Source organism: Pelodiscus sinensis, chromosome 6 (assembly GCF_049634645.1).
Source record: "Pelodiscus sinensis isolate JC-2024 chromosome 6, ASM4963464v1, whole genome shotgun sequence".
Classification (NCBI taxonomy): Eukaryota; Metazoa; Chordata; order Testudines; family Trionychidae; genus Pelodiscus; species Pelodiscus sinensis.
In genome coordinates, this window is record NC_134716.1 from 66,969,253 (window position 1) to 66,982,564 (window position 13,312).

General features: G+C 37.3%; 1 protein-coding gene across 15 annotated transcripts in view; it reads right to left on the reverse strand.

The window, feature by feature from the left end:
- Nucleotides 1-13,312, reverse strand: part of PPIP5K2 (diphosphoinositol pentakisphosphate kinase 2) — an 87,182-nt gene that overhangs the window by 14,991 nt on the left and 58,879 nt on the right. For 5 of the 15 annotated variants that reach the window (XM_075932058.1, XM_075932056.1, XM_025181257.2 and 2 more), the window contains exons 25-29: nucleotides 11,721-11,894; nucleotides 10,366-10,435; nucleotides 7,851-7,970; nucleotides 6,888-6,950; nucleotides 1,888-2,055 (exon numbers count right to left, since the gene is read on the reverse strand). In XM_075932058.1, the coding sequence (XP_075788173.1) occupies nucleotides 1,888-2,055; nucleotides 6,888-6,950; nucleotides 7,851-7,970; nucleotides 10,366-10,435; nucleotides 11,721-11,894 (595 nt within the window). The other 10 variants (XM_006116128.3, XM_025181263.2, XM_025181261.2 and 7 more) reach the window with 10 other exon arrangements.

Below are 13,312 nucleotides of genomic sequence, written 5' to 3' on the forward strand. Positions count from 1 at the left end.
GGACCAGAGAGTCTCACTTGAGAGAGGTTCAATTTGTACTCTAGTCCAGAAATAGCCATCATCCAGAATGATTTTAGTTAGCCATATGTCCAACTTTCATGGGTGTGACCAAGTATTCCACGGTCCCATAAAGTTTGTTTATAGCCACAAGTCCTACCTGTCAATGTTCTGTGCTGTTATTTAGCTCTAATTTACCCCTAAATGCCCTGTGAGCTGTGGAAGTATTGGTAATGTTGCCAGACAATATTGAACTCCTCTGGCCTGGAAAATTCTGTGGTTCAAAATCTGTCAGATTTCAAGGTGCCGGACTAGAGGGGTTCAACCTGTACTTTACATTTGTCCTTACAGAATTTCATCTTATGTATATCAGGGCATTTCTCCAGTTTGTCAAGATAATTTTTAATTCTAATCCTGTCATCCATGCTGCTTGCAATACCTCACATCTTGGAATTGTCCACAAACTTAAAAAGTATACTTTCTATGCCATTATCCAAGCCATTTATGAAGATACTGACAAGAACCACAACAGGACAGATCTCTTTGGGAACCACTAAGTATACTTTTCCAGCTTGACTGTGAACCACAATTACTTCTGAGTAAGAGTTTCCAATCAGTTGTTTACCTCCCTTACCATATCAAAGAATAGGTTCCTCTAGTGGTCAAGAGTAGTCAGTAGTTGGACCACCGGCTAAATTCAGACTGCCAGATGCTTTTAAATGGCTCCATATCTTACTATTTACTCATTACAATTTATTATTATTATTATTATTTTCTCTGGAGTCTGGACTTTGACTATACCCTAAATAAGAAATGTGGGCTTTGACTAAAAATAATAATTGACCACACTGGTCAAGGCTATATTTTACTAGTTTGTTTAAAAGAAGATCATGTGAGCCAGTAACAAAAGCCTTAAAGTCAAGATATAGCACATCTACTAGGAATGTAAAATCTCATTTAATTAGTTAATTGGTGAAACATTAACTGGTTAACTAATTAAACAGGGGCAAGTGGGGAAGGGTTGTTCCAGCCAGCTGGATTGGAGTGGCTCCCTTCTGGGCCAGACTGGCTGTCTCTAACCCATGCTGGGCTTCCGGTTCCTAACCAGCACAGGGCCAGGAGTTGGCAGCAGGATGGAGGGGACACCGCAGCCACCTTGCAGACTGAGTGTCAGCAGCCACACGAGACTCCCTACTCTCAGCCCACGAGCCTGTATGCTCTGGGAGCCAAGAGACCCCTACTGCCACTTCCCCCGCTCTGCCCTGCGTGAGGCTGCTGACTCCATGCTCGCAAGCCCACATGGCCCTCTCCTTTCTACTGCCACTTCCACTCCTCCCAAGTAACTTAATCGTGCACATTCTCAACATCTACTGCTTCACCGTATTCATAAGCTTTATTACCCTGCTGTTCTTGACAAATCCATTTGGAATGTTACTTATCAGTTTATTTTCTTGCAGATGCCCAGAAAGTAGTTGTTAGATTATTTGCTCCGTTACCTTTCTGGGCACCAAAGTTAAGGTGACAGGTTTATAATTCCCTGGGTTTTCTTTATTCCCCTTTTTATAGGCCATCACTATGTTTGCCCTTTTCTGGACCTCTGGGATTTCTTCTGTCCTCCATGAGTTCTGAAAGAGAATCGCTTATGCCTCAGAGATCTCTTAAACCATTTCCTCAAGTAGTCTAGGATATATTTCATCAGGACCTGTTGACTTAATTACTTAGCCAAATCAAATGTCTTCCTTAATTTATTCTTTCCCTATTTTAGCCTCATAACCCCTTTTATACTGATGTTCACTATGTTAGTTGTCCAAAAACTGATAATCTTTACAGTCCATTCATTTTGACAAATGGTCTATAGATCAAGTATCATCATCAATGTTTATAGCTTACAGTAAAAAAAAAAATAATTACAACAAAAAGCAGCAGACATCTCCAGTAGGTTGTCACTTGAGGAAGCAGCAATGGAGGCAAGAAATTCATCCACCTGCTTTAAAGACAGGGAGTTGTGCAGGGTTTCTAGAGGACAGATTGAAGGCACCATAGAATATAGTTCAAAACCTACAAAAATAAAGAGAGGATTTCCAGGGATTAGAAATAAAATCAGAATGGAATTGTTGTACAGACAGAGAAAACAGCATACAATTAATATAAAGTAGATGTCTAATATCAACACATGCAAACATACAATACCTCTGAAGTCATAATGTACAATTCTATGCAATATGGAGTTAGAACAAGGTACGTCAGATCTCATACACTAAGCTTAAGACAGAGTGCTACATACTACAAAATCAATGTACACATAAATCAGTGTACAAAATACATCTCTGCTCAAATCTTTGCTTGGTACATGAAGTATAACTAGCATACGGGACAAACAACAAATCATTAAAAAGGGCAAGAAAGGTCAGTACTTCTACTTGTTTTTGTTTCATTCATAATTGTATATTGGTAACTAATTCATTAAAAATGGAGTAGAAGCATATTCACGCTGTGAACATTTTTAATGAGTTGATCTAAGAGAGAACAAGAAAACAATGGCACTCCTACCAGGCAACATCTTGTAGTGCACTAGGGCGCACACCTCTGACTGCCGGACCTCGGTGGCTCTTGGGGCCAGGGCTGGGGTACACTGCTCTTGCTGTAGCTGTTGGGAGAGACATGTCCTGCTCCGCCTGTCAGCCAACCAGCTCCAGGTAGGGACAGGGTCTTTCCTTGGCTTCAGAAGAGCGCTTCCCTGTGTGGCAGGAAAGCCCTTCGGAGCAGCTCCACATGACCCTCTCAAAACGCAGGAAAGCGCTCTTCTGCAAATGGGAGGAGACACCACGCCATGTGCCGTGGCCCTTCCACCTCACAGGGAAGCGCTCTTCTGCAGCCGGAGGAGACCCTGCCTCTGCCTGGCACTGGTTGGCTGAGAAATCGGGGCAGGACACTGGACGGTGTGTATTCCAGTCTTGACCCCCCAGAGCTGCAGTGGCACAGGCAGCAGCACAGTGCTAGATGAGGGTGGTGGAGCTCCAAGGAGAGGGCTAATGATAGGGGGCTCTGGGAGGATGAGCTAGTAGTGTGGGGAGGTGGAGGGAGAGGCGCTATGGGGGCAGGGCTGGCACTGAGGGGCTCTGAGGACAGGGCTAATATTGGGGATTGGCCTGGGGGAGGTTCTGGGGAGGCCAGGTGCAGTGGGGCTCTGGAAACAGGAGGCTGGTACTTGGGTTGGTGGGTCTGGTGATGGGGAGCTCTGAGGGGCACGGGGCTGGTACTTAAGTTTTTGGGATGGGGGGATTGGATGGCATTGGGGGGTTTGGACGCAGGGGACTCAGGTCAGTGGCTGGGGCGGGGGGATAATAGGGGTTAGAGCTGGCACTGAGGGCTCTGGGGGCTGGGCTTTTGGTGCACTAGTAATGTTTTATTTGCATATGTATGTATGTATATATTAATTTGCATAATGAATGTGCCAATGTGCAAATAAAATTTTACCAATCTGCCAAAAGTTTGTGAATGGGTTTTCCGGTCCCTGGTATCAAAAAGGTTAGGAACCACTGTTGTAGCATATACTCTCTAGTCTCAAGTATTCCAGGAACAAGACTTTCCTTTATGTTTCCTCCTTACTGTCCACGAAGACTACAAAAGGACTTTTGTACCTGGAGACTATATTTTAATTTTATAACTCAGATTTACACCTACCTTTACTAAACAATGATTTCTAGCACTTGAAACTTTACTATTTAGAACTGTAAACTATACCAATTCAAAATTGAAGAAATGATCTTAACTTTGTTTTTCAATATTAAGTCATATTGACATTTCATAAACCAATCATGCACATTTCTATTATTATAGATAGTAAATAAAAGCATTAAACTATATCTCTATGCTTAATAGTGCAGTTCTGTAAACTGATGTAAGCTTGACAGGGTTCAATGAAACCTGCATCCTACAGCATTTCAAAAGAGGAGACACTAGTCCACATTAGCATTCCATATACAGCTGCAACATTCAATTTACGGTATTGAACTGAGAAATTATAGTATATTATAGTAATTATAAATTAGTATATTTCTTAAGATGTTTATTTCAATGAAAATACCAATAATGTCTAAAATTTCAGTTCAAGGTAAATTTTTTGCAAAGTTACCAATACGTGAACTCCCTTCCTAAAAAAATACTACTAATCATTTATATAGAAAATAATTCTACAAAATTTCAACTCAAAAGCTTTTGCATTCGTATTTGGACCCAACCTTGGAGTCAGGTGAGTGCCAATTCTGCTATGCAAGCTGCTCAAAGGTACTTAAATCAGCTTCACTTACACTATAACAGTTATGATGTTGTATGTTTTTAGAAACTCAGTTGACATATGCAAAACAAACCACCACAACACTTCATGTACACTTTCTTTAGTATGACAGTAGTTAAGCTGCAGTATAAGCACTAAAATAAAAGTGTTTGGCATAAGTGTTAAGAAACTAAAAACACTATGCATGCATGCAAAGCGCAAACCCTTTCTTTGCATTACAATGTTCCCCAATATTTCATTTTAACCAAATGGAAGTGTTACCATCACAAGAGGTTTCCAAAATATTTACATTTTATTCTAAGCACCAACTTACTGGGACAGGTTAGATGAGGATGCATGCTTTATATACAATAAAACAAGCCTAGGTTTCAATGTCTATTAATGATTATTATTACTACAGTAACAGCTGTTATACAAAATCCAAGGGAATTTCAAGACTTTTAAATTCTCTAACTATTTCTGTTTCCTTTTTGAAATTGCCTCTATCCATAAATACTTTTTAAAAAACACCATAGAAGCCTGCCTACCTATGTCCTTTCGATAGGTTATCTTTATATAACAATTTTTAGCCAAAAATGCCTGATGGTATATATCCATTTAAATAATATATATATGCCTGCAAACCAAGTGCCCTTTGGTTTTCATTGTATTCACTCTTGATCCCTTTAAAATGCAAGACAATGAAAGGGTTAACGCAGCAATTTAAAAAGCCATCCTTCTGTCTTACATTTAGAGAAACATACCACTGGAGCCTAGAAATTCCACAGAGGAAATGGACCAGCACCTAAAGAGGTGTGGATGTTCTGCACAGAGGCCCAGAAAATAAGGTAAAGCACTGTCAGAAGATTACTTGATTCAGTGTGTTCCTTGAACTAAAGATGAAGGGGGTTAGAGAGGTGGAGAGTGTCTGTGAAATGGGTTAGAGGTTGTAACGACAACACAAAAGTTATAAAAATAAGAATAAAAGGGAGAATCAAATCCAGAAAACAGACAACATCATATGCTTAAAAAGTTGGTAGAGAACACTTGGAAACCTGGAACACTTCAGGGAATGCATTTAAGGCTTCACAGGAGCAAATATGGCATGCATTAACTTATAAAAGGTATGTGGAAAAATATGTATATTAAATGAATCAGAACACAATGTGAGAAGTAACGTTTAAATAGTCAGATTTTTATTTAAAAAGTATCCAATTACAATAAATGTGGCTGTCTCCTTTAGCACTAGCCATTTTGTTGAAATTCTTACACAGATTCTACACTGTGAATTTAATTCTAATTTTCCAATTTCCAAATGTTTCGCCAATACTGAGTTTTTAAATACAGCATCTGTTCTTTTGTTTAGATTATCTGAGTTGATTTTATATAGTATAAGGCCCACCTTTCTCATTTCCAAGGAGGATACTGAAGACAGCCCTTTTAAAATTTTTTAATAAATGTAGATAATGCAGGTTTGGTGGTGATTCTAACAGTTTTATACTAAACACTTTTTCAGGAAGCCACAGCCGTACAAAAATTGTCAAAATCCAAATGGATTTAATATTTAAAATATGCCTCATGACTTAATTATTCAGAAATAAAACAAAGTAAGAGCTATTTTTTTAACTTGGACTATTGTGCAAATGAAACATTTGTTAGAGAGCAATAGCATAGATCTTTATGGCTATTTCCACTTCAGTTTAATGGCAAGACGGTATTACCCTGCCACTGTATTGTGTCAGTGAGTGGAAGTTCACAATTTTTTGAATGGCAATTAAGAAATCTGGAAAAAAAAAATCTATACTAAGATGTGATAAATGCTGAAGATTGAAATCAGTTTCTATGAAAAGGGCATATGTAGTGAGCTAGAAAGTCACGAGTAACATTTCATACTTTCAACTTGCATGAATTAAGCGAGACTTCATTAAAATATGGTAGACCACAGATTTCAAGAGGTCAATGGAAGACAAAGGCAACTCTTAATTAGTGAAGTATTTAAGTAACTGGCATAAGTGATGAACATATTGATCATTAAGTATGGCAAGGTTAAGTAGCAATTTTTCTGTTCAATCATCAAAATTGGCAGATAGCTGAAATGGATTCGAAGATTCTCTTTACATCTAATGACACTTCAAGAAGATGGTAAGCATACAGTAGTGGTCAATTACAGTGATTTTTATCTAGATTCAGAAGGCTCAGGGAAACCGTGGGCTCCGAAGCAGGAAGAGGAAGAAGTGGAATGTTAAGCTATTGAGAAGCATATGCCATTTGAGATCAGAAAAGTTTCTGTTTTTATTATATACTACACACAGTCTGATAAACTGAGACATTGAAAAGAATGCAATTTCTTATGGAATTCAAGATTATAAGCAATATTTCCATTTTCACAAGATTTTCTGAGAGAATTTTGAAATCATATTTATATAAACGAATAATAAAGGAAGTATTTAAGACTATATCAATGTATTTAGTGATTATGAGTATGTTTGGAACTGTGCTGAAGTTAGGAAGGACAGATGATTGGATGAAACCGTACACCCCATGTTTGAAATAAAATGAAATTAAGGGATGAAGCAAGGAAGTATTTTTTTTTTTAAATAAAAGCAAAACATACCATTGGTTGGGTGTCGAGCAAATGAGATAGAAAATCTTTTAACAGCAGAACCACGTGTGGTGTCTGAGAAAGAGAAAAACAGGTACCTGAAATTTGTAACTACCACCAAAAGAGGGACACATTTCAAAAAAGGAAAGAAGAAATAAAGTTCAACAGGTTAGAATTAAGTGACATGCAGAAAGGACCAGAGGAAAGGGCCAGGGGCCAAACAGAGATTAAAAGTAAAAAAAAAAAATGTGGCTTGTTGAAATCCGTAAGGTGTTTAATGAAGTGTATGAAAGTAAAGCAGGATGAGTTGGTGATTTTGACAAACAAAGTTATATCTGGTTAAAGGTGAACATCAAGAAGAGTGATTTTTGGGAAAAACTGCATTAATACTGCTTGACCGCTGTGTTAAAAAAGTACATTAGCACATTTTCTATAAATGCTGAAACCTGCTGTGAAAGCTGTTCCACCCAAGCAGTATGTGAAGTCTAAAACCAACCACTGCTCTATTCAAATCCATCCAGCCTCCCCACCAAACAAAAAGAATCCTAAAATTTTACTAACTAATATTAATCTGGTCTTTTCTTTTTGGTGCCTTCTAAATACTGCATGCAATACAGCACACCTTAATTCAATGTCAAAACATAATTATCAAAATCACAGGTTTAAGTGACGAGCACTTCCAACTATATTTTCTGCTCTTTCCTGTTCTTACACTCTAATGCTGAATATTTTTCAATGAATATTATGTATCTGAGCTTGTGTATACACAGTATATTAAACAGAGAAACCAGGAACAAGGGTTAACTGTGTCATTAAACAATATAACCAAGGCAAAAGACGCAGTAGAAAGTCATACAATTAATGCTATGGCAAAGGAGCCTATGATTCCACTGAATCAGCAGCCTAGGGTTCATCTTTACAACTTCAATATGTGCACATGGGTTTGTGTGTGCATCTGAAAGTGTGTGCACATACCATCTATGCAGCCAGAAGAAGTCAGCTTTTTACGTTGAGTACGAGCATAATCCTGTAGGTTAGGTGCGCTTGAAGAACCCCCGAGTACTGAGGTGCTAAACAGGCCAGCACAGTGAGACCCTAATGGAAGTTAGAGAAAATACATACAACAACCAGGTGCTCTTCCATTCATATTGGGGATGCATGCAGCATGCAAGCACACGGCTCTTACCACACAAAAGGCAGCCTTTGGCAGTGCCTTGGACAGGTTCACAATATGCTTGTAATGTCACAGTGGTACTTGTAAGTTGTAACTATTATAGTTTACTGTGCTTCTACACATCTCAGACCACCCTCTGCTACATGGGACTAAAGGGGACTGGACTTAAACAAAAGGACCTCATTTCCTGTTGTCAGGTTTGGTAAAGAAAAGTTACCAGTTAGCATCAACGTAAATTTAAAAAAACATATGAAAGTTATGTGTTTTCAACTCTGCAGTTCCAAAACAAATTTTACCTGGCAAATCTTGCTAATTGCTTTCTTGGAAATTTCCCCCCTTGAAATGGCAGTCTGTAAATCTAAGCACTCACACATTTTCCCCAGATTTTCCATAGAAAAAGTTCACTATTCATCACTCATGATTTAATAATTAAACAAGTTAACCAAATTATCCATTCTTGTACCAGCGTTTCAGCTACTGTTACAGACAACCATAGCAATTTAAAGCAGAAGTTTCATGATGTTTAGCTTCACTTCTTTCCTAGAGAAGACCTTTATATTAAGTAGACCTCCATCTAAAAACCTGTATACTTTTATTATCCAATCATAAACAATCTTACCATTAGAAGTGTTTTAACAAGTAACTGATGAAATACCTTTCATATACTTAAGTCTAAAGACATTTTCTGTTTACACAGTCCACCAAACTCTGAAAATTACATCCAAATTAAGAAATTACTGTCTAGAATTTGTATTTTCCTTTAATCTTCATTATTCTTCTTCAAAGCCAATATTATTACTTGGAGGCCCAGTTCAGATTTCTATGTTCATATTTCATATATATGGAAATATATTTAAAAACAGCCACTCTACCAGTGATCTATATCCTTCCGGCAGTGGGAAACATTACTAGCACATGTGATAAATCACGGCAAATATAAACTGGTGCCTGCTCTGTGGCAAAAGCCTTTTTACCAAAGTAATAAATTTGTGTGCATAATTGAAGTTAACAGCTTCTATAAACTATATTATGTCATATCAAAGAACGTTAGTATAATTTTAGCAAACATGTTAGAAATTTTGATTTCAGTGTCAAGACCACCACGTGTATATATTTTACTAGGAAAATTAACAAGCTTAAGACTATCATAATGATCAAACATACAAAGAAGTGCAAAGCCTTAACTGGAAAGATAGAGGAACTTTTAAATCTAACTCACAATGCAAAGTATCTGTGTTTTGTTTAATGAGTTCAGAGTTATTTCTGAAAACAAGGTGTTTTTTTTTTCAAATACAGAAAAAGATACAATTAACTTGCAGCACAAGATTTGCTATGTAACACATATTAACTATAAAAAATAATACCTGTTCTATGGTAACAGAAGAACATTTCCTGAATTAAAACAGAGAATTTATGATGCACAGTTAAAATGAATTATTGATAGAGATATTTGAGGGTGGGAGAGAGATAGGGAGGTATAAAAACCTCAGTCACTCGTTAGAAACTAAAGTTTCTTAGTGAAGGACAAGAGGTTGGAAGTTCCCCCCCCTTTTTTTAAAAGGGTAGGAAGTTGAACCCAATAATCTCTCTTCAGTTTGTCTCTCAACTGCCCACACCAGAAGATATGTATCATCACTTGAGAAGTGTTTTTAACAGTTTCCATATTGGATCTTTTGTTTGCAAAGAATTCTGCAAAAATATTAACATCAGTTATCTATATAGTTACATTACAAATAACCCTGAATACTTTATTTGGCTTATAGTAAAGAATAGGTGAACAGCCTGAACTGTTTCTGTTCCTTTAGATCCAGTTTCTGTTAAAAGAACTTTTGCAGCTGAAATATTGCTCAATTCAGTGGGTTATACTGTCCCAATGAATTAGCAGATGCAGTAAACTTCCGATAATCCTGCACCTTTAGGACCCAGGGGGTGCTGGATTATCAGATATGCCGGACTATCGGAAGGGGGGGCTATGAGGGGGTTGGGGTGGGGGAGACAGTGGGGCAGCGCTGCGGGACAAACCCGGCAGCACCCCAGCTTCACTGCCCCAGACGTCCCCAAATCAGCCGCTGCTGAAACTGACCAGCTGCTGACTCAGGGAAGCCCGGGGCAGAGCAGCTCCCATTGTCTGGCTGCCTGGAGCACTTCCAGGTTCCAGGTGGTGCCAGACTCTCAGGAGTGCCAGACCACTGGATGTGGAACAACTGGAGTTTTATTGTACTATTATAGTCAAAATATTACTTGGTCCTGTTCATACAAGATTTTAAAATCTCCAAAATCATACTTAAAACCAAAACTTCAATTGCATGTACATACCTAAAGCACTCTGCTTTTGTTCCAAAATAGTTCTTGGTGTTCGTAAATTGCTATTGCTGTCTGAAAGGACCTGCACATGGAAAACAGAAAAATAAGAAAAAACAGAACAGTAGCATGGAGTGTCCATTAACTTGATATACTGGCCTGCTCCAGACCGACAAGTGTTAATAAGCTGTATGATAAATGTTAGTAGAAATACAAAAAAGAAATATGAAAGATCATGCAATATCCCCCCTCTGAAGGGAGTCCATTTCACATATGAAGTCCTTGCAATGAGGTGGTGCAAAGCGGGCATTCAGAATTAAAAAGAACACAGATCAAGACAAAGATGAAAACACAGATTTTACTTTATTTTACCAAATACACACTCCTAAACTTCTCCTGTATTGAAGGGGGGGAGGGGGAAGGGAGGAGAAGGAGAAGGAAAGACAGACAAGCTGTTGAAGTCACCATACAATCACTGAACCATGCACAGGCTCTATCAGCATAGCCTTCAAATGCTCACTGCTTTTAAATAAATACACTCCTTTACTATGTGCAAGTTCCTTAAATTTCCAAAAAGATAATGGAAATTATTGAAACTCTTTGAAAAGAAAGGGGCATGGTTAACAGAACACCATCCATTGTGTCTTATGTAGAGACAATATTTTGAATTGGGCAATCTTTAGACCTTTCTTGATATTTTGTCATTTGTCCTGCTCTTTTCCCAATATTTAGATTAAAAAACTTCAAAATATTGTGCAATCCAATGGATGAAGTACTGTGTTTGTTTTTTTAATTAGATACCTCCAGACACAGGAGTGAAGGCAAGAATGGTTAGTGCTAGAGTTTGTTTCCTGCTCAGTTAATACCAGGCCACTGATAATATGTTCTATACAAAACAAGTTGTAAATAGTTAAATATCTGATCCCCACATCAATTATTTTAAGTGGCATAATCTGTCATTTACTTTAAAAAGTTTCAATTTACCTACCACCAAATTAAGCAATGCTGTTTTTAAAGTCTTAAAGGACAACTAAGCCAAAGCTGAAGTCATTTTCTTTAGACTGTAGACTATGCCTTTTCTAGCATGTTAATGTTTACAATTCCTGTAAAAAATCCAATTCATTGTGGAAATATCTAATGCATTCAGTGAACATTCTGGAAAAAAAACAAAAACAAAAACCCATGCATTGGCTTTTCTCCCCCTTCCTCCCCCATTCTTAGAAGTTACTAGTATTTCAAAAGTACATTTTAATGACAAGTGTAAGAATTTACTTGGAATGTAATCCATAACAAGGGATTAGATGTCCTTAAAGACAGTTGGTTGCTGCTTGGAATGCATAATAATGTTTAATGAAGTAAAGTTTAAAAACCTGTTGCCATGAGCCAAAAATACTGGATGTGAAAGCCAATGATTTAGGGGAGACAGGGGAAGAAGTGATTTGTTCCCCTGATCTGCGTCTTCGACGCCCAGTACCCACACCACTGGTGTAATGCAGCCAAGTACCAATACACTCTGGGCTAGACACACTCAGGGGGCTCTCTTCCTGGAAGTGAGAAAGGGGGCAAAAAAACAGCAAAGCATGCAAAGTTAGATTCCATAGAGCCAGTGAAAAAATACAGTTTGTTTGCACTCTTTTATATATAGCTTTAAAACTGTTAAACAGTAATTTGCAGTGAGTAACATTTAAAATACATCTTTTATTACACTATTTTCACCAAGTTTCCCGTGGACAAAAATTTTACCACTGGCAAGACAGAAGAACAATGGTAGTCAGTAACTGGTCCACAGCTTTTAAAAAACAATGGTAACAAAACACTTTTGTTACTCTGAACATACTGTTTAATAGTTTTCCCCCCCTTCAATGTACGGTAAGTTTTTTTCTATCAGTTATTTAACATATATATTTTTTTCATTTAAAAGTACTACCACTTACTGCAAAGAGCCAGAAGATTTTGGAATGGAATGGAGATTACTTTCCTGGCCCTCTAGTGGTGGCAAGAAAGATTTCTTAATCTTAAAGCATGAAGAAACTTCAGGTGCCGAAGAGTAGAAAGATTTCAAGGGACAATGTCAGGCTTAAAAAAGCCCTATTATTCTACTTGTGATAATACCATCTAGACTAAACAGCACTGAACTGTTCAGAAATGTAATTTTTTCTCACAATTTATATTCTTTAGCTTTTCTATTTATTTGTAAACTCAAGGAAATTAGACAAGTTAACTTCATCTCTGGTCTCTATGCACTACTAGTACATTACTGTCATATATATATTAGACACTGCTGAAGACTATAATCAAGAAAAATTTAAAATCTGAATTTTATTAGAGATGATAAATGTTTTAATTTTTTTCCCCTAATTTACCTGACAATGCCCCTTTAAATGAATGGACTGGAGTGGAAAGAGTTATTTTAAAATTGTCTTAGAATTATTTCTTTTAAGATCAAGTCTAACTACACTTTTAGATACCAATTGGTTAAAATTCTTCAGAGACTTTTTTGGAGATTTGAGTGTGGCAGACAAATATATTAGCTCTTCCCATTTACCTTTTTCACACAAAGTTTCACAGCTATCTGAGCAAAAGGAAAGTCTATTACTCAATAGGAAGTAAAAATTTAGAAGGTCCATAAAAGCTGGATGCTGGAACAGATTCTACTAGAATGTTTTACCTGCTGAAAGTCAAAGTTTAGCAATGTATATCAATAATACCTCTTGAAAGCAGCTTCTGAAAATTTACAAAAAATGAAAATGGTTAAAGTTTTGAAATACTATAAAAAACTGTGCATGTGAACTCCTTTCTAGGGAGGGAACTTGCATGATCAGAGTGAAAGCCACTTCCAAAAACATTGAGATTACTCTGGGCTTGAACATTGCTTGTGGTAAAAAGGAAATGCAACTCTGCAATTCAGTCACAAATATCACTTCTCTTTTCATTCATATTATATAGAGAACATAACAAAAGA